The sequence below is a fragment of the Lynx rufus genome, unplaced genomic scaffold, assembly GCF_022079265.1.
Source record: "Lynx rufus isolate CCGP_SWC_20201006 ecotype Redwood Valley unplaced genomic scaffold, mLynRuf1.p SCAF_9, whole genome shotgun sequence".
NCBI classification, from domain to species: domain Eukaryota; kingdom Metazoa; phylum Chordata; class Mammalia; order Carnivora; family Felidae; genus Lynx; species Lynx rufus.
The window spans coordinates 65,862,235-65,883,612 of NW_025814897.1; the positions used below are offsets into that span (position 1 = coordinate 65,862,235).

At 41.9% G+C, this 21,378-nt stretch overlaps 1 protein-coding gene across 1 annotated transcript in view; it reads right to left on the bottom strand.

Annotated features, from left to right (window-relative positions):
* Positions 1 to 19,883, bottom strand: part of NRIP3 (nuclear receptor interacting protein 3) — a 38,507-nt gene extending 18,624 nt beyond the window's left edge. The window contains exons 1-4 of the mRNA XM_047072016.1: positions 19,838 to 19,883; positions 19,232 to 19,392; positions 1,729 to 1,890; positions 1,146 to 1,228 (exon numbers count right to left, since the gene is read on the bottom strand). Of these exons, the coding sequence (XP_046927972.1) occupies positions 1,146 to 1,228; positions 1,729 to 1,890; positions 19,232 to 19,392; positions 19,838 to 19,883 (452 nt within the window). The remainder of the gene's footprint in view (positions 1 to 1,145; positions 1,229 to 1,728; positions 1,891 to 19,231; positions 19,393 to 19,837) is intronic.
* Between the last annotated feature and the right edge of the window lie 1,495 nt (positions 19,884 to 21,378).

The window sequence follows — 21,378 nt, forward strand, 5'->3', positions numbered from 1 at the left end:
TCACCTCTTCACCACATAAAAAAGCTCAGGATTCTTCCCACTGGAGCACTTGTGTCCTGGGCTCCTCCCACCAGCCTAAATATCAGTGTACAAATCCCACAGAGCCAGCTTCAAAGAGTTACAGTGGTAGTGAGGGTGAGGACAGGGTAGAAACAAGAAGGAACAGATCAGGTGGCAGAGGTCACTAACTATACAAACCAAGCTTTGTTCCAGTCCCACCTAAGAATATGAACATCTTGAAAGTAGCTTAGAATGGACCATTTTATCTACACTAGTGATTGTTTCAATAAAGATATTTGAGCTGGGAATGATTTGCTGTACTGAGGGCTAGAAAAGTAGAAAATGACATTGGATTGATTCTTCCAATTCTGGGCTAGACCTTAGGGCCCCCCCTGCTACTTAGGAGGAAAGAGAAGGAAGAAGGAAAGAAATAAAAGTACCCATTGACTGAAAAGGAGGAAAGATACAAAATGACTTTCTCTGACCAGAAGAGGAAGAACCCAATTCTAGCTGTTAAATAACCAAAGACATTCAATATATGAAGTATCTGCTTCACACCCAATCCCCAGCTGGAGAAGCAGTAAGATTTGATTTTACGTGTTCTTTACAGAGAGGAAAGGCACTAAGGAACAGCTAGCTAATCACACCTACGATGGTTCAGGCCCAGCAGCAATAGCCATCCTATTCTAAGTTCTATCTTCTTGGGACAGGCAGTATGGCTTCCAGAAGTATGCTGAGTAAGCTAAGATAAAGTGCATCCCTGCTTTTACTCATCTGGGATATACCAACAGGACAGCTCCTTCTAATCCGTTGTCCTGGCAGGGCACATATCAGAATCAGGCCATGGCAAACAATGAACCAAGGATCTCACACTCTCTCATTATAGACCCTCAAAGTCTTTGCTCAGAAATTAATAGGTGGGAGTTGATGGAAAACCTGAGGCTTTCCTGGCTCACTGATTTCTCCCACGTGCCTGGGAATCTACCATGCCCCCTCTACTAAGGACTAATTCCAGCTGACTAGTTGAACTCTGTACACTTCTCTTGGAGCCTTGGTAGAGACCCTCACCATCTCTAACCTCAAAATAGATTCAGGAAAAGAGTGCATTAGCATCTGATTCCCACCCAGTACAAGTGGCTACTTACCCCAGTCTATCCACACAGGCTGAAGAGATGAGATTATATTGACAGCCTGTGTCAACCAAGGCTTTCACATCCTTTCCAGCACACTGTGGAGAGGAAACATACTGTTCAGCAGGAGCTAGAGAAGCAAAAGGGAAGGGAGCAAGCAGATGTCATATGAAAGGCAGGGCTGGAGAGCATCTCACCATTATGGGCTGGTAATGTCTCATCTTTATCCATGGCAGAATCTCCTTTAGGAGCTTTTTTCCTGCTGAATCTAGAGCTGACAGAGGATCCCAAAGAATTTTGTGTGTTTATAGTTCTATACACCAAGTAGCTCTTAATTTTAAGTGTGTGTGTGTGTGTGTGTGTGTGTGTGTGTGTGTATTACGCATTCTTGCAAATATGATGAAAGCTTTGGTCCTTTTTCCCATAAAGATATACATGCATAAAAATGCTGCATATGCTTCCGGTAAAACTCACTTATGGTGAGTCCATGATAAGACCCACACTCTATAGTTTGGAGGAGAGGGCCCCACTATGGGGATCACAATGGGCCCAAATCCTATTCCAGAAAACCCTGGAAAAACTACTCTCAGAATATTACCTGGCAAGAAACCAAAATCATGTCATCATCATCAGACTTCTTTAGTCCCTCAGACTTAGCTTGATTCAGTTTGTTGGTCTTGGAGGCCCAAGGAACACGGCTGCTTCGAAGTTTAGACAGGTTGGTTTCCATGAGGCGCCTCTGCAGAATGTTATGAGGTTGCTTGAGGAATAGAAAGCAGAGGCATCTTAGTGACAGGTCATTTCCCCCCTTTCCTATTGTCCCCCAGGTCCCACAGAAGTAATGAAGGAACTTCACATAACTGCGCTCTACCTTTGCTTCTTATTTATTCTTCCTTCAAGTAGAGACTTCATTGGTATTATCAGAGCAGGTACTATGAATCAATTTGCAGTAGGCCACCCTGAATGAATTAAAGAGCAAGGTGGGACATTGGAAAATGTGGATAGGGCCAGTGAATATTCTATGACTAAAGAGAACTGAGGGACCCTTGTGATTTGGAAGGCCTACTGCCTTCCCTTCCCTTACAAGGGCTAAAGTGACCTTAGTCTATGTGGAAGAAATGTATCCTCCCAGGTAATTTACAGATGAGGCAGCTCATTCTCACAGACCAAAGAAACCTACCCAGTACTGGTTGTCAGAAGCTCTGCTCACTTCTATTTCTTTTTTAAAATTTTTTTTAATGTTTATTTATTTTTGAGAGACAGAGAGCGAGTGGGGGAGGGACAGAGAGAGGGAGAGACACAGAATTCGAAGCAGGCTCCAGGCTCCGAGCTGTCAGCCCAGAGCCCAAAATGGGGCTCAAACCCACAAATGTGAGATCATGACCTGAGCTGAAGTCAGACGCTCAACCGACTGAGCCACCCAGATGTCCCTGCCCACTTTTATTTCAAGTCTCATTCCCTTACAGTCTCATCTTTTGGACCCAGTCTTCATATGCCTTCGTGACCTGATTGTTCTGTGGGCTAGGCAACTCATGGGGTGGTTGGGGCAGGAAGAGAGGAATCCATACCTGCTGAGCAACCCTCTCAGGAGACACTTTGGAACCTGGCAGAACCCATATGACTAATCCTTACTGACATCCTCTGGACCTCAAGATGCACCTTGTCAGATGCTTGTTATCCACTCTCTCTCTCTCCAATGGGCCAAAAAGTGGGAGTGTAAAAGGGGAAGCGACTGACCAAGAAACAGGAGACTTAATAAGACCTTATATCTATGCCAGGATACCTAATATTAGGAGGCAGAATGAGGAATGTGAATTCAAGTCTGCTCTTTGACAGAAATTCTGTTTGGAGAGTTCATAGGGCAGCCATATCCATGCTCTGCTCTTTCTACACAAAGTGGCCTGTAGAAAATATAGGTTACCTCTTGATAAGAACTCATTTGACCTGAGTAATTTCTATACACAAGAATCTTATCCTCAGTTTACAATAATATTTAAAATCTCTCAGAGGAAAGAGTCTAACTCCAAGTTTCTATATAACACATACCAGGTGCCTCTCCAATTTTAGGGCGAAGAGGATCACTCTTAGAAGCCTAGAGCCTAGAATTTTCCCAAGAAAGGGGTTAAAACTGGATAAGGTCTTAATTATCTACCACCTTACAATTTCTGAGGAAGAATGGAGTCAGAGCCATGACTCACTGTAACCCTGGTGAGGTGAAGAAATGGATTCCCAAAATACACAGACTCTTGGCAAAACAGATTCTAAATTAGTATCCTTGGGAAAAAGAGAGAGAGAGAGAGACAGAGAGAGAGAGGCACTTAAAAAGAAAATGAGAGTTTCTTAACTTGATAAGGAGATAGAGGAAGTGCTAACTCTGTCAGATTTCCTGATGTGACACTGGAAAATGCTTTGCTCCTCAAAAGAAACAGAAATTCTTCATTCTTATCTCTCTCACTAATAAGCCTGGTTCCTAGCTCAAGTCATATTAAAGCAGGGTGTTTGCTTCGATCAAGTCCATGCTCAGCAGAACCAACTCAGATAAACTACCTTTGTAGAACTGAAGACTAGAAGGGATTCAAAGGCCATTTAACGAAAGCCCTGCTCACTGAAAGTTTGGGGCTTTCCTTCTACATCAGTCTTGCTGAACATGGCTTTACCTCACTACTCCTAATCTTGCAAAGGAGTCTAATCATCACTGGACAGATGAGGAAAATTCTGAAATTATTTTCCTTGAAGTCATTGCTCTTCTGAATTTTCCTCCCTCCATATAGAATCCTTCCTCCACAGGTTATAAAACATACTCAAAGTGCTCATATATTGGGGAGAAAACTCCACATAACCTCAGACCCTCAATTCAGCATCCTCCTCTAATCACACCCTTGTCTTGAATAGTCTATTTTTTTAAGTTTAATTATTTATTTTAAGAGAGAGAGAGAGAGAGAGAGAGAGAGAGAGAGAATCTCAAGCAGATTCTGCACTGTCAGCATGGAGCCCAACGCAGGGCTTGATCCCACGAACCATGAGATCATGACTTGAGCTAAAATGAAGATGTGGAAGCTTAACTGACTGAGCCACCCAGGCGCCCCACTGAATAGTCTATTTTTAAAGAAGCCCCAGGGGCGCCTGGGTGGCGCAGTCGGTTAAGCGTCCGACTTCAGCCAGGTCACGATCTCGCGGTCCGTGAGTTCGAGCCCCGCGTCGGGCTCTGGGCTGATGGCTCAGAGCCTGGAGCCTGTTTCCGATTCTGTGTCTCCCTCTCTCTCTGCCCCTCCCCCGTTCATGCTCTGTCTCTCTCTGTCCCAAAAATAAATAAACGTTGAAAAAAAAAATTTTTTTTTTTAAATTTAAAGAAGCCCCAAATCACTATGTCTATTTCCTGATATCCTATATTTTCTTCACTGAGATTACTTCTGATCCCTCAACACCAATAATAATCTCCTAATTTCCAAATCTGGTAGATATTTTTCAGCCTTCATTTTTCCTTGAGTTATCTGGGGCATTTGACCCTGCTGACAATTTATGTGTTCTTTTCTTTAGTAACCAAAAAAGGTTCAAACACAATACATGCTCAGTGAAAAAATTCAAATATCACTGAAATATATAAAATCAAAAGGGAGTGTCCCTCAACTCAACCATTCCTCAGTCCCACTTTCTACAAATAACCACCATTAAATTTAGAAGTATATCCTTCCAAACATTTTAGTACATATACAAACACATACAAAAATAAGATCATACTATAACACAGTTCTAACATTTTCTACTTTTGTTTAATATTTGAAAGACATTTTTCTATGTCATACATATAATTCTCTTTGTTCAATTTCATAACTAAAAGTATTCATAATATAGTTTAGGAGTTGAAAATTCACAGCCAATAAACCCACATGAACCTCAGAAATAGTTTTCTGTGGTCATTTTATTATGCCTACAGGCTTTAAATGACATGCAACTGCATATTTACTTGTGCTCCCAACCAAAATTGCACTAAAATAATAGTCAAGGAAGAAGAAAGGCCTAAACCTATAAGAACAAAAAGAACAATATACAGGAAACAACAATAACAAAAAAGAAGAGACAAAAAGAGACAAGATTGTGGAATCTGAGAAGCAAACAGAAAAGTGGTAACTGACCTAGACTAAAGAAAGCTTCACACTATTCCACTCCATACAATGCTAGAGTGGCAAAGACTGCCAGTTGTTCATCAAAATCCATGTTCTCTTGTGCAGTACAACTTCCTTGTAGTTAGGCATGGTCATATGACTGACTTCTAGCCAACGGAATGTGAGAAGAAGCGACATGTACCACTTTAGACCTGATCCATAAAAATATCCTGTGCACATTCCTCCATTCTTTTTCTCTTCTGACTGGTTGGAATGGAAATGATCCTTAAGATAACCTTCTTAGAGGTCACATTCAAAAAAATTTTTTTAATGTGTATTTGAGAGAGAGAGACAGACAGACAGACAGACAGAACATGAGCAGTGGAGGGGCAGACAGAGAGGGAGACACAGAATCTGAAGCAGACTCCAGGCTCTGAGCTGTCAGCACAGAGGCCGATGCAGGGCTCAAACCCATGAACAAGATCATGACCTGAGCTGAAGTCAGACACTCAACTGACTGAGCCACCCGGGCAACCTTTAGAGGTGACATGTTAAAGACAGAAGAGCCACTGTCAGTCTAGGTCTCTAAATGACTATATGGAAGGAGACTGTCTTGCTGACCTTTCTACTAGTACTGTTACTTAAGAAAAAATAAACTATTATGTTTGAGCTATTATATTTTTGGGGTCTAGCTGTAAAAGCAGTTTTCCTACTCAAACTAAAACTCTGAAAAGGCTGAGGAGTTAGAGGTATTAGAACCTCTACAGTTAGAGGGTTGGAAATAGATCAGTATAAAGGCTTCATAAAACTGCCACTTGACCCAGACAAATGGGAAGTATGCCGAAAGTTTATTCTTTTTTAAATAGTAAATCAAAAAAACTCTGTCTGGTTAATAGTTTATCTAGGCTTAGAAATTATGTACTGTCAGATTTCTAGAACAGCTAAGGGTGAGGATGGAGTACCATACTAAGCCAGAGCTGAAGGATATGGATTTAAAGATTGAAAAAATCCACGTAGAGCCTCATCTAGTAAGAGAAGAAAGGCCCACAACAAAATTTCACATCACTATGAATTTTTGGAATATTATGGGTGACACAGATTGCAAAATCTTCCAAAGAGAAAAAGATGATCCAAATACAAAGGATTTGGAACCAAAATGGCATAGGGACAACTAGAGAAGCTAAAAGACAATGGAATAATACTTTTTAAAAATTTGACAGTGCATAGTTTCCTAACGTAGCCAAACTATCAATCAAAACTCAGGAAAGATATTTCCCATGAATCGTTAAGAAACTACTGAAGGACATGCTCCACCAAAGTGAGGCAAACCAATGAACAAAGAAAAAAATCATATGGTCCAAGAACAAAGGATCCAATAGAGAATAGAGGCAAAGGATATTCTGAAAATGATGCTGAAGGAAAAGTCTAGGATATAGGATATATAACAGGCCTTGAGAGCAACCAGTCCAAAATGAAATTAGAGGATGGAGGGCTCCAGGAAGGATGTCTCCAAGAAAAAAGTGATGGACCTGGTATATCATCTACAGTTTTAAGGTACTTGGAGATTTAAATTTTACATAAAAAATAAGCTGGCAACTATTAATTTTGAGAAAAGCAAATATTTGTATGAGAAAGGAAATACAGTACATTATTTGACCCAGCTGTGAATAATATGAACAGTTCCAGTTTCTTATTTACTAAGCAGTAAATGCTGATTGGACCCAAAACAGTTAACAGAATATTAGTATATTAGGAGAGAGGACATAATAAAGAGGTGTAAGAGAATTAAACCCTTACCTATTATGGTAGAAAATCAATAGATAATGATAAAATCAATTAAGTCAAGAAATAATAATATCACCATTGACCTAGATATATAGAGATCCCTACACAAGGAATAGTCTAAATTTTTAAATGTATCTTTTATAAAAACAAACATTACATGAAACAGTATACCCCATATAGTAGGAAAATGTTCAGCCACAAGAAAAGCCAAATTACAATGTCTTAAATGGAAGTGTGTTTTTTCTCATATAACAAGAAGTCTGGAGGTAGACAGATGTTGGCAATAATTCAGCAGTTTAACAATTTCGGGGCTACTGTCTCTGTACTCTTGGATATCCCCTCATGGTCATATAAATATTCCTCAAGGAGTGAGGAAGGATGAAGGGACAATGTGCCATCTATCCCTTTCATCAGGAAAGCAAAAGTTTTCCCAGAAGTTCCCTCAGTATTTTCCCTATATCTTCTTGATCAGAATTCACATGTCCAGTCTTAACTGCAAAGGGAGTTGGGAGAGAATTCAGCTTTTCTAATCTCTATAGAGGAGACATGCAGGTAGAAAAGGTCTGAGAATGGGTGATGATTTAGCTATCCAACAGTATCAGCCCAATCATGCAAAAACCAAAGTGTGTGTGCATGCGTGTATGCACAGGCACCAACAATGTAACTTAGGCAGGTAACCACCTTGGCACCTGTTCTCTTACATCTGCCCTATTTTCTGCATTTTAAAACAGCATATCCTCTGCAGACATTTGAGTTTGTGGTTCAAATATACCTCAATTTAACTATTTAACTACTGATGGACATTTAGATTGTTTCTATATGTCTGCCATTAGAAACAATGCTGCAACAAAACACAGCCACTCCATTTTTCCTGACACACTCCACTAGCTTCTAAAACCACCTTTCTGTCTCTATTTGGCATCTATCTCTTTTACTGGTTCCCTTACCTCTGCGCATTTCTTAAATCACTAATCTGTCTTTGGTCCTTTCTTCACTCTACATATTCTTTCAGGGCAACCTTATCTACTTTCATTGCATAAATTACTACCTTTATGATGATGACGCTGTCTCATGCCCAGATCTCACTTCTGAGTTTTAGACTCATAGATCCAACTGCCACTTTGAACTTTCTACTTAGACATTCCACAGGCACTTTCAAACTTAACTTGTCGCACTGATCTTTCCCACAAAACCTGAACTTTCTCCCTTATTCCCTATCTCGGTGAGTGAAACTCTGCTACCTCTTTAACACCTTATATTTCCCTCTCCATTTCTACTGTTATTGCTAAATCCAAGAAATCTCCTAAAAGACTAGTTTCATGGTCTCCTTAACCTACAGAGGTTTTCTGGCCAGGTATATCAAACACAAAATCTTCAATTTAACATTAAAGATCTTCCAGTACCATTCATCCTCCTTCCCAAACTTATCTTTATTCCTCCAGGAAGACTTTCTACTTTCAGCGAAATGATCAGTTGTCATATATTATCTTGGGCCAATCACTAATCTTGGTAGGCATTACTTTTCTCAAGCCTTGCTTTCTTCATCAGTAATAAAATAAGTTTGTTTGAGCTTCCAAGTCCTGTTCAGTTTTAACATTCTGGATCTCTCCCTTTCCACCAACTTGGTAAAATGGCACCACCATACACCCATCTATTTTTGATTCTTTCCTTTCCCTAAACTTCCATCCCAAAGTACCATTGTTGCTTTCTCTAAAACATATCTGGAATTAATCTACTCCTCCCCATCTTTACTACCTCCAATCTAATCCAAGCCATCATCATTTTTTTGTCTTTTATACTTGCAGAAAACCTTCAAAGCTTGTTAGACCTTAAAAATGCAATGTAACTTTAATTGACCTCATCCTCTAAGTTTTATTTTAAACAATGCAATTTTTAAATATTGAGGTATAATTACATTATACATGCATTATATTAGTTATAGGTATATGACATGATTTCATATTTGTATATACTGCAAAATGATCACCACAATAAGTCTAGTTAACGCTCATCACCATACATAGTTATAATTTTTTCCCTTTTTTCCTTATAATGAGGACTTTCAATATCTACCCTCTTAGCAACTTTGAAATATGCAGTACGCTAGTATTAACTATAGTCATCGTGCTGGACATGATATCCCCATGACTTATTTTTTTTATAGCTGGAAGTCTGTACCATTTGACCACTTTCATCCATTTCGCTCCCCTGCCCTCCAGGAAGCACCAATCTGTTCTCTGTATCTATGACCTTGGTTGTTTTGTTTGTTTGTTGTGTTTTTTAGATTCCACTTATAAGTGAGATCATATGGTATCTGTATTTCTCTGACTTATTTCACTTAGCATGACCCTCACAGTCATCTATGTTGTCACAAATGGTTAAGATTTAATACTTTTTTATGGTTGAATATTATATATATACTACATTTTCTTTGTCCATTCATCCACAGATGGACACCTAGGTTGCTTCTATATGTTGGTTCATCACTTCTTACCTGAACTGCAAAAAAACTCCTAACTTATCTTCTGCCTCTTCTTTCATCCTTTTCCAGTTCATTCTCTACATAGCAACCAGGGTGAGTTTTTAAAAATATAAGTTGGATAATACATTCCCTTACTCCAAACCCTTCAATAGCTTCCTATTGTTCTTTGAATAAAATTCAAACTTCTTACCATGGTCTATGTGGTTCTGCATCATCTGGTTCTTGTCCATTGCTCCAACCTCCATCTACATACCATATACATGCTACACTCCCTTTATTCATCCATACTTCCTTGTTCAAAAACTCTTCCCCATTCCAATGCCTTTGCACCTGTTATTCCCTCTGTCTGCAATGTTCTCCCACTAACACTTCAAATAGTTAGCTTGTTCTCATTTTTTCAAGTCTCAGCTCAAATGTCATTTCATCAAAGATGCCCCCCCAACTATACTATTTAAAGTGGGTACCCCACCTCTTCAGTTATTAACATATCCTACTCTTTATTTCATAGTAACTATAAATCCACAATTATTTTGCTTATTTACTTGTTTACTATTTCACTTCCCCACTAGGTTGTTAATTCCACAAGAGCAGGGACCATAAATGTCTTGATCACAGCTATACCCCTAGTTCTTGATATAGTACTGAATAAACAAATCTCTACTCTTTACTTCTTCAAAAAGCCTTTCTTGATTAACATCATCTAGATCTTTCTTTCAGAATCCCTTCAATAGTTACACATTACATAGTTCGTAATTTACTTTCCCACTCCTTGACTATTGCTTAGGAAATTTACTTAGGTGGTTTATTTTTATGTTTATTGAAAAATTGGCTTTCCAAGAACTGTATTCTAGTTTCCTGAAGTCCTTCAAGACACACATTAGTAATTAGTTAGAAAGGTGCTACAGGCACTCTGGTGACCTTTGGACATAATTCTCCAGTCATCCTACTGACATGGATCTTGCTTTATGCTTTACCTCAACAAGGTACTACTAACCTAAGCAGTCCCTGGTTCTCTCCTGTTCCTGAAATGTGGCTGCTAAACCCTAACCAGGGTTTAGGCATCTAAGCCTTAGCAGCAAGCTCAAATGTGCTGCCTTCACTATTATCAGGAGCTTCTGAAGGAAATGCACTCTGTGGGCAGTGTCGTATTCTGGGTGGAAATAGCTGAGGTTCCTCAATCTGGCATCCAATCTGCTTAAATATCTCTTCTTCTAATCAGGCTATAGAGTGGGAAGAAAAGTGAGGTGAGAGGAAGTAGATTATACTGCAGAATGCCACAAAATCATGTTTTGAGCAAGAACTTCTAAGGCCACTTTCTTAATCCCTTTACCTATACTGCACTGAAGCCAGACAGAATCAAACTAATGGAATTTTGTGGTCCACAGAATAGACCAGACCAGACAATAGAGTTGAAATTACATAAGTCTCTCCCATTTGTAGCTTTTATTCCCAGAAGAGAGACCCAAGGTTTCTAGCTAGCAATAGAACCACAACTAGAACCACTTTGAAAGTGGGGTCAGCAAATACAGTCCATAAGCCAAATCCAGCCTGATACCTATTTTTGTAAATAAAGGTTTATTGAAACACAACCAACCTCACTCATTTACTGTCTATGGATGCTTTTGCACTACAATAGCATTGTTGAGTAGTTGAGACAGAGACTGGACTAAAAAGCTGAAAACAGTTACTATCTGGTCCTTTATAGAAAAAGTTTGCCAACCCTTGCTTAGAATAGTATTTAAAATATATGCTTTATAGAATTAGATCTATAAATACAGAGAACAAACTGATGGTTGCCAGAGGGAAGGAGGTGGGAGAGGTGAGCAAAATGGGTGAAGGGGAGTGGGAGATACAGGCTTCCAGTTATACAATGAATATGTCATGGGAACAAAAGGCACAGCATAGGCAATATAGTCAATGATACTGTAATAGCATTGTATAGTGATGGATGATAGTTACATTTGTGGTGAGAATAGCATAACCTATAGGGAAGTTGAATCACTATGTTGTACACCTGAAAGTAGTATAACGTTGTGTGTCAACTATATTTAAAAAATTAAAATTAGGGGCGCCTGCGTGGCTCAGTCAGTTAAATATCTGACTTCGGCCCAGGTCATGATCTCATGGTTTGTGAGTTCGAGCCCCATGTCAGTCTCTGTGCTGACAGCTTACAGTCTGGAGCCTGCTTTGGATTCTGTGTCTCCTTCTCTCTCTGCCCCTCCCCCACTCATGCTCTGTCTCTCTGTCTCTCTCTAAAATAAACATTTTTAAATTTTTTTAAATAAAATAAAATTAATAAATTAAATTAATAAAGTGTTGAGAGAAAACTCCCACTAATCTCAAAATCTGTACCTGCCAAATTATCCTTCAAAAGTGAAGAAGTGGGGAGCCTGGGTGGCTCAGTCAGTTAAGCATCCAACTCCTGATTTCGGCTCAGGTCATGGTTTCACAATTCTTGAGTTGGAGCCCCACATCAGGCTCTGCGCTGACAGTGCACTGCTTGGGATTCTCTCTCTCCCTCTTTCTCTGCCCCTCCCTGCTCTTGCTCACCTGTGCATTCTCTCTCTCTCTCTCTCTCTCTCAAAATAAACAAACAAACAAAAGTGAAAAAGAAATAAAGCGTATCTCAGAAAAGCAAAAATTAAGGGAATTTGTTGCCAGTGATGTGCCTTGCAAGAAATATTAGAGAAGTTTTTTAGAGAGAAGGAAAATGACATGTCAGAAGCTTGGATCTATATAAAGATAGGAAGAGTACTATAAAAGCAATAAGTGAAACTAAAATAAGGCCTTTCCTTTTTTTTATTCTTAATTAAGGTAACAAATAACAGTTTTTTTCAAAATTATAATAGCAACAATATATTTTATTACATATGATTTTATACAATGCTTTTATATAGTAGATGCTGATATACTCTTATGTATAGGTGAAATGAAATTAATACTGGCAATGACACAAGAGATGGGAAAAGGAATTAGGATTTTCTTGTTATTATAAAATGTTGGGGAAGGTCATGGAAAAGATATGATCACTGGGTTGACCCATGAGCTGGCACTGTACCATCCAAGGCTCTTACCCCCACCCCTGTCCTCGGAATGTGAATTCCACTTGCCCTTCCCACTCCCAGAGGCTGCTCCAAGAACATAGACAGTGTTGAGGTAGAGATGTGTTGAGAACACCTTCATGGTATGTGTAAGTGAACCTAATCAAGGCCTCCCAATAAACTTTTAAGATGTGGTGGGCAGGTGCAAGAGTCTTCTTGTCTTACTGATGCCCAAGACAAGCCTCATATGTAAGTTCTTTTTGCTTATTAAACCTGCCACCTTCCAAAAAAATAAAAAATAAAAAAATAATAATAAAATACATACCTTGGAGTCAGACAAAGTTGAGTTCAAGTTAGTAAGCACTTTGTAGTGCACTGGTGAGGATTAAATGAGATGATCCATATGAACATTTAACACCACATCAGGTATAGAGTAAGCGCTTAAATGTTAGTAAGTATATATATATGTATATACATATTTAAAATCCTCATGCTCAGCTTAAAATTGAAACTGATTACCATTCTTTTTTTTTTTTCCCTAAAAGGGCATGAAATTATCCTACTCCATTTAGTCCTCATTTAAAGTTTGTGGATAAACATGGACTCCTGATTGACTCTCATTTCAAGCTGAATATACAGATCTATCAGGCCTTGGAAATCTAAAAGAGCACTAGTATCTGTGCCTTTTCTTTGTTTACTCATTGCATATATAACATGTGACCCATTCTACCCCCATGGGAACATAGACAAGTTGTCTGTGGGTTTACATTTATTCAAAAACTCATGGGGACTGGAGCGCCTGGGTGGCTCAGTTCGTTGAGCATTCAACTCTTGATGTTGGCTCAGGTCATGATCCCAGGGTCACGGGTTTGAGCCCCACATCAGGCTCTTCACTGAACATGGAGCCTGCTTAAGAGTCTCTTTTTCTCCCTCTGCCTCTCTCCCCTGCTCTTGCTCTCTTCTTCTCTAAAATAAACAACAACAACAACTATAACAACAACAACAAATGGGGCTCTGTCTAAGGTAGGCCATTATGTTGCTCCAGACCTTCTGTGTAGCTCACGGACATGTTATTTCAAAGAGAAGATCCCTATTCCTGATTGTTGTCTGCTTTGTGGATTAGTCTGAGCCGTTTCTCAGGTGCCCATGGCAGGCTGCATTTTTGTTAGGAAGGATTCACACAGGCAGGGACTGGACCAGATAGACTGTAAAGTTCTTGCTCTGAGGTTCTATAGGGCACACTCTGGCAGCCTCCTCTCCATAACATCTTGTAGTCAGTTGACTCACTATGAAATGGTGACATTGTAATCAGATGTTGATCTCCATTACTATTGCCACACTGAGCCAAAGTAATCACTTCTTCCACTGCTCCTCTAGTGCTTATAGACTATAACACCTTGGCAACAAGCATAGGCTTCCTGATGGTGTTATTTGTCTTCTCATGGAGCTGTCTACTCAACAACTACACCTGATTCCTGATTAACTAAGAGATAACCCAAACTTAACTCATTCAAAAATCAAATTCCTGATTCCTAATCCATATCCCTAATCTACTCTTCCTGTAGTCTTAGCCATTTCAGTAAATGGCAACTTTATTCTTCCAACTGCTAGATCAAAAACCTTAAGGTCATTCTTGACTACTTTCTTTCAGATCTCTAATCCAATCTATCAACTAAACTTGTCAGTTCTACCTTCAAGAACCTGATCTTTCCTTGTCCCCTTCACTGCTTTCTCACTGCTCTGAGCCACCTTCATCTTTTGCCTGGATTACTAGATAACAAAACTCCTAATCAGTCACCCTGCTTCTACTCTTGCCCATCATCAGCCTAATCCACACAGTAGTCTGAGAAATCTTTTTATAAAATAAGTCATGTCATGTCACCCCTCTGTACAAAGTCTTCTACTGGTTTCCCATATCGGATTAAAAGCCAAATAAATCTACAATGACCTATAAGGTCCTGAGTAGTTTGGCCTCCCACTATTTCTCTGATGTTATCTCCTATCACCCTCCCACTTACTCATTTTGCTCTGACCGCAATGACTTTCTTATAGTTTTTCAGTCACATCAAGCATACTGACACTTCAGGCCTCTGTACTTTCTATTCCTTCTGCCTAAAACATTCCTTCCCAAGATATTTTGCTCTCTGATTTCCTTCAATATCTTCTACAATGTAATCTTATCGGAGAGGCCTTACCTGACCACCTTGTATAAAGTACAAGGTTCCACTCCACCCTACCCTGGCCATTGTACTCTCTATTCCCCTTACCCTGGTTTATTTTCTCCATAGCACTTATTGCTACTTGATATATTACACATTTACTTGTTTTAAATTAATTTATCCTGTCCTTCCCCTGATTTATAAACTTCTTGTAGAAAGAAACTGCTATCTTCTTTGTGGTCTGAGCACCTAGTACTGTGTCCTGAACACAGCAAGTGTTCAAATAATGTTTGCTATAATTGGATACAATCACAGCTCTGACTCTTCAGTTTGCACCAGATCCTGGTGTTATACTGGTATTTCATGCTTCTCTTCTAAGGCTCCAAAAGTTCTCTGATTCAAAATATATACCAGTAGGGATGTCTTATGGCATTCTGTGATCAGGTAGATCAGATGCTCAGAGTATAGGACTAGTGATTTCATGGTCAGGTGGCTTTGCTGTGTTCTACCATCCGTACTGCAGCCTTCATTCCTAATTCTAGTGAGTTTTTCTAAAGCATTTGGCTATAAGTAGATTCAATCATAGATGGGAAAGAAAAACTCTTTCTATTGCTAGAAAACTAAAGATATAACCTGATGGTCAATAATATTATCATGTAGGAAAGACAGCTATTTGACAGCATTGTTTTTATTTTTTTATTTTTATTTTTTTTTAATTTTTTTTTCAACGTTTATTTATTTTTGGGACAGAGAGAGACAGAGCATGAACGGGCGAGGGGCAGAGAGAGAGGGAGACACAGAATCGGAAACAGGCTCCAGGCTCTGAGCCATCAGCCCAGAGCCCGACGCGGGGCTCGAACTCCCGGACCGCGAGATCGTGACCTGGCTGAAGTCAGACGCTTAACCGACTGCGCCACCCAGGCGCCCCGACAGCATTGTTTTTAAAAATTAAAAAGTCCTGGAGCACCTGGGTGGCTCAGTCGGTGAAGCATCCAACTCTTGATTTTGGCTCAGGTCATGATCTCATCACCATGAGATCGAGCACTGCATTGGGATTTGCAATGTCAGTGCAAAACCTGCTTGGGACTCTCTCTTTCTCTCTCTCTCTCTGCCCCTCCCCAACACACACTTGCACTCTAGATCTCTCTCTCTCTCTCTCCCTCTCTCTCAAAATTAAACAAACACTTTTTAAAAATAAAAAGTCCTTACCTCAATGAAAAGAACATTTATGAAACTGGTAGCTAAGACAAAAGAAATTACAAGAGGCAAAATTCCAAGAGTAGAAATTTTTTTCTCCAACTTCATCAACTTAAAAAAAAATAAATCAAATAAAATATTACTCATTCATATCTTTGATTTTGGTTCTTAATCTAATACAGAAAAAAAATCACAAAATGAAAGGATAAACAAAATAAGGTAACCAGACATAAGAAGTAAGATTATATCCACAGCAGACTTTGTCGCAGCCAACTACACATAAACAGGAATAGGACAAAGGCACTTCCCTGGGTCCAAGAGAACAAGACCACATTTTATTGCCTACAGGTGCTCTTTGCCAATCCAAAAAAAAAAAAAAGTTGGCAGGCTGGTATCAAATAGTGAATATTTCAGAAACAGCATGTTAAAAGGTAGATAATTCATAAAACTCAACAGTATAATTCTAATATAGGTCACTAGGGTGAGGAAAACAAACCACAATCTCCTCACTGGCACAAACCCAAGTCAATTCAAACTAAGTTGTCCTGGGGCACCTGGTTGTTCAGTCAGTTAAGCGTCTGACTTTGACTCAGGTCATGATCTCACTGTCTGTGAGTTCAAGCCCTGCGTCAAGCTCTGCGCTGACAGCTCAGAGCCTGGAGCCTGTTTCAGATTTTGTGTCTCCCTCTCTCTCTGCCCCTCCCCTACTTGCACACACTCTCTCTGTCTCTCTCTTAAAAATAAACATTAAGGGGTGCCTGGGTGGCTCAGTCGGTTGGGCGGCCGACTTCAGCTCAGGTCATGATCTTGCGGTCCGTGAGTTCGAGCCCCGCGTCAGGCTCTGTGCTGACAGCTCAGAGCCTGGAGCCTGTTCCAGATTCTGTGTCTCCCTCTCTCTGACCCTCCCCCGTTCATGCTCTGTCTCTCTCTGTCTCAAAAATAAATAAAAGTTAAAAAAATTTTAAAAAATAAACATTAAAAATTAAAAAAAAAGAAATCTCAAACTAAGTTGTCCTCTCTTTATTTCTGTACCATCAACAACAACAAAAACCTAATTTTTTCTTTCCCTCATCTCCCTCTTTTTCTCGTTCCTCTTCTATTGGGCTTGTACCACAGACCTATCAATTAGTTTTGGCTCAAATTTTCACTTCGGTGAAAGAAAATTCAGTCATGGTCTACACTACCAGACATAGGCATAAAGTGAAGTGATAGGGTACTTCTAAGGTTATTTCTTAGATTGTACTGAGGCAGCAACATCAGTTTCAAGAGAGCTTAATCATGCTACCTCACCCCAGTACTCATAGCTTTTCTTTCCCTACCCCAATCTGCCTTGGTTTCTGTGACCTGTTCTAGCTCTTCTGTGTTATCATTTTCACATTAAGAGTGTGAGAACAGTGAGAGAGGGATATCAAATCCATGGCAATGGATTTCTCTCTTTTTCAGAGAAAAAGTGTGAATCCTAATTCAAGGTCTCACAGTAAACTGCTATGCATCATATCCGTGGCAATAACTTGCTTCTTGAGGATACATTCTCCTTCCAACTGACTGCCTATGTTTTATGCTATCAGCTCCTGTGTGACTCCAGTGACACAGACTGGAGTCAGAAAAGCAGACAGAATTCTTCCTACACAGGATGAAGTAATATAAGGAATGCTAAGCAGAAGGATAGAGTGGTAGTTCCTCAGGGCTAGGGAACTCCAACAGCCCAGGACAACCAAATGTCAATCATTTCTTATATCCAGCATAAGGGGAAGAAAAACATTCCACATTTTACTTCTTTTCTTAAATACTTCCCTCTTTATTGGTTCCTGAAGCTTTTAGGAACTAGGATTATTTTGGCCTAAAGGTAAGATTTAGACCTGGTTTGCTACATGAATCTAGACCACTTTAAAGTGAAAGAAGGGAAGACAGAGAGTTATCTTTTTTCCAGGAATGCATTTCAGTCACTCACGATTCTGAGTGAGTATGAATTAGGTTGACTATCCTGTAACATACCTTGGAAAAATCAGAGAAAAATAACTGGATAGCCTTTCCCTGCTCAAAAATAACTAAAATTATTCTCTATCATAATGGGGGAGGGCAAATCTGATATTGGAATCTGTGTGTCATTAGTCATGGTTAAAAAAAAAAAAAGGAAGTGGATTCAGAAGCTCTACCTTCCATACTATCTAGGGCTTGCAATGGCAATTTCAGTGAACCAGGCTGACACCTTTCTTTCTCTGCCAAATATTATACCAAATTAATGCCAAGTTAAATATTCCAAAATCTCAAAAAATACTGAAAAAATTATGCAGACCACCTACCTCATTTAAAAGACATTTAATTAGTGCTTCATAACCTATTGCCCAGATAATACCGTGATTGTGAAATTCAAGAAAACAAGTAAACTACAAGAAAACTCCAGATAAAACTGCAAACCTAAACATATATTTGGCCCAGTTCCACTACAGTGACTGAAGGATGAGAGTCAAGCACAGTTCTTTAAACTAGCAATCCTGAACCATCCACCCCCCTCCTAGAGAGGACAGCATGGTCTTTGAACCCAGACCTCCTGTCCTGGAGTTTCTCCTTCTTAAGGCAAAGAACGACCCTGCTAGAAAAAAAGCCTGCGCCAGCTCCAGCTCCACACGTTAGCTGGCCAGCGAGATGGAGCAGCCTGGCTGCCTGTATCCACTCTTTGGAGGTAGAGGTGGATGAGAATGATGAAGAGATGTCTGGGGTTCAAAAAACCTTCACATTCGACCCTTTTTCTCTCTCCCTCCTCAGAAGAAGGTCAAGGTAGATAAGCCCAAAATCAAACGGAGAAGTAGACTTGGCAAAGGGGGAAATGGATGTAGCAAAATCATCTGGGTATGGTGACTGCCAAGAAACCCGCCTTCCCACTTCTTCCTCTCCTTCCCACACCCATTAAGGAGTCACCTCTGTCTGGGTCACTGGACTGGCCAAGCAGCCCGGCCAAGCGAGGCTCAAGCCCCATGCAATCGAATTCGGTACTACGAATGAGAATAACGGGAAGGAACGGCGACCAGAGGGCCAGAAGGCAGGGCAGGGTCTCCTACTCTAGACAGAGGCACGAAGCAGAAGGCAGCGCGAGCTAGAAAAGAAAGCTACGACGGAATCCCGACAGAAAGCGAAGCAGGGAGATGCTGGATGGACAGGAATCCGAGCCAGCGAGAGCGAGACAGCGGACAGCGGCGGGCGGAGGCGGGGGCGGAGGCCGGGCGGGTGACTCAGTGAAAGCGGCCAAGGGCGGGCCCGGGGAGACCGCACGGCGCGACGGTGACCGGTCGCCGCGTGCGGGCATCCCCAGGTGGCGCGGCTGCGGGGGGCTCACCGTGTCCTTGGACGAGCCCAGCTTCTTGAGGCCGTCCAAGGGCAGCAGGTCGGCGGAGTCCTTATGAATGAACTGCACGGCTTGCTTCATCCGGCGCTGCTGCCGCAGCGACGCGGCCTCCCGCATGTCCGTTTCCTTGCGGCCGCCCTCGCTGAGGAGCCCTGAGTAAAACATCGCTGAGGCGCCCGCGGCCCGGCGTCCGCGTCGCTCTCCTCTCCCCAGCAGCCCTCAGTCAGCCTCGAGCTCCTCCAGCGCCGCGAGAGGCGCGCGCCGAGAGTTTTATAGCCGAGCGTGACGTCACGGGGAGCAGCCAGTGCGCGCGCGAGGGGCGGGGCCAGCGGAGCGCCCCCTCCCTGCTCACGGCTCCCCAGCGTCCGCGGGCCGCTGCGGGTCTCTGAGGCACCTCGTTGAAGGGAAGGACCGGCGACAAGGGGTGACGCTGGCTGAACTGACTCAGAGTGCCGAGGCTCTACCACGGCCGCTTTATCCCACCTCCCTCTCCTGTTGCGGGTGCCCCGCATCCCCTGGACCGGGATAGGGTGTGGGGGCCCCTTGGTGGAGCAGCCTCTCCCACCCCAGCCGCCGTAGCACCCGACTGCCGCTCACCTGGCCACGCCGTGGCGGACCCCGGGATCACCGCCAGCTGAGCCATGCCCCAAGTCCCTCCGTCCGCGCCGCTGCTCGGCTTTGCAAATTCCCACCTCCGCGCCCCCTCCAGGAACCCCAACGTCCACAGCGCACTTCAGAGTTGGGATGGCTCAGGATTTCTGCAACTTCAGGTCGGTCCCCACCCACCAGGCCACGTGACTGGGGAGGGGGCAGCCCCTGCAGGCTGGCTGGAGCCGGCTTTCCGGGGACACCTCCCCCACCCCCCACTCCACCTCCTGGCACCCTCTGTCCATGTACCCGCATCCTCACTTGCGAGCCGGGGGGCGCAGGGCTGGCTGGAATCCTGAGAGTCAGCCTAGGGCTGAGGAGTGGCAATGGCTCCCGCCTCCGCGCTACTGCACAGGAGTGCATAGTGCCCCACACCTGCTCTTCGGAACACCGGGGAGAAAAGCACCCCTAGGGCTTACCGTCGGAGGGTCTTTCACTCTCCAGCATGCTTCCGAGAGCAATCGGAGCTCGGTGTTCTTTGTGAGTCCTTGATACTCTCAAGCCACTCTAAAGAGCCTTTCAGGCATCTGGCTTCTGGCCTCTACCTTGCGACTTAAGACAAACCACACTTCACCCTAGAAACCACCGCCACTACCCTCTCCCACCTTGTCTGACAGGAGCAGATACGAAGCAGAAAGATCAGCTCTACGAAGAGAACCAACAAAAGTAACAATAACGACATTAACTGAGCTTTTACTGTGTGTCAGGTGCTGGCATAAATACTTAAAATGCGGTATTTCATGAAATCCTGGTAACAGCTTATGAGATAGTATTACCTATTATTCCCATTTTACAGGCAAATGCCGGAGACCTCCTAACTGCTCTCCTGAATGTTCTTTGATTCTCTTCTAATCCATTGTTTTTTGCTGCCAGAGTAAACCTTTCAAACTACAAGTGTGTTAATCTCACCTCTCTGTTTAAAGCACCACAAAAAACTGTCTATTGCTCTTAAGACCCACATTCTTGCATGGTCTGTCCCCACTTGGGTCTCCAATCTGCACTTCTTCTGCCTCCTGAGCCTTCTTCCCGTTCCTTGGAGGAGCCATTCTCCTTGCCACATGGCCTACCCTTGACTATCTCGTTCTCTCTGCATGGAATGTCCCTTCTACCCTGTTCAGTAAACAGACCTCAGGTCCATTATCATTTCTTTAGGAAAGCCTTCTCTCAATTCCCAGAGTGGGTGAATTTTCCCTAATTATATGCTCTACATCTCTCCTGGACTTTTCTCGTGTGTGTATGTGGTAGTGGGCATCTTATTGGTTGTTTGATTAATATTTATCTTCTTTACTAACTGTAAGCTCTAAGAAGGCAATTGAGTCTATTTTTTTGCTTACCATTAAATCCCTAGCACAGCACATACAAGGTGCTCAATAATACTAGTGTAAGTATGGCAAGAAGTTAAGGTCTTGCCCAAGGAAGGCAAGTGGCACAGCTGGGAAAGACTGTCTGCCCCCAGAACATGTGCTGGACTTCCCAGACCTGGAAGGACT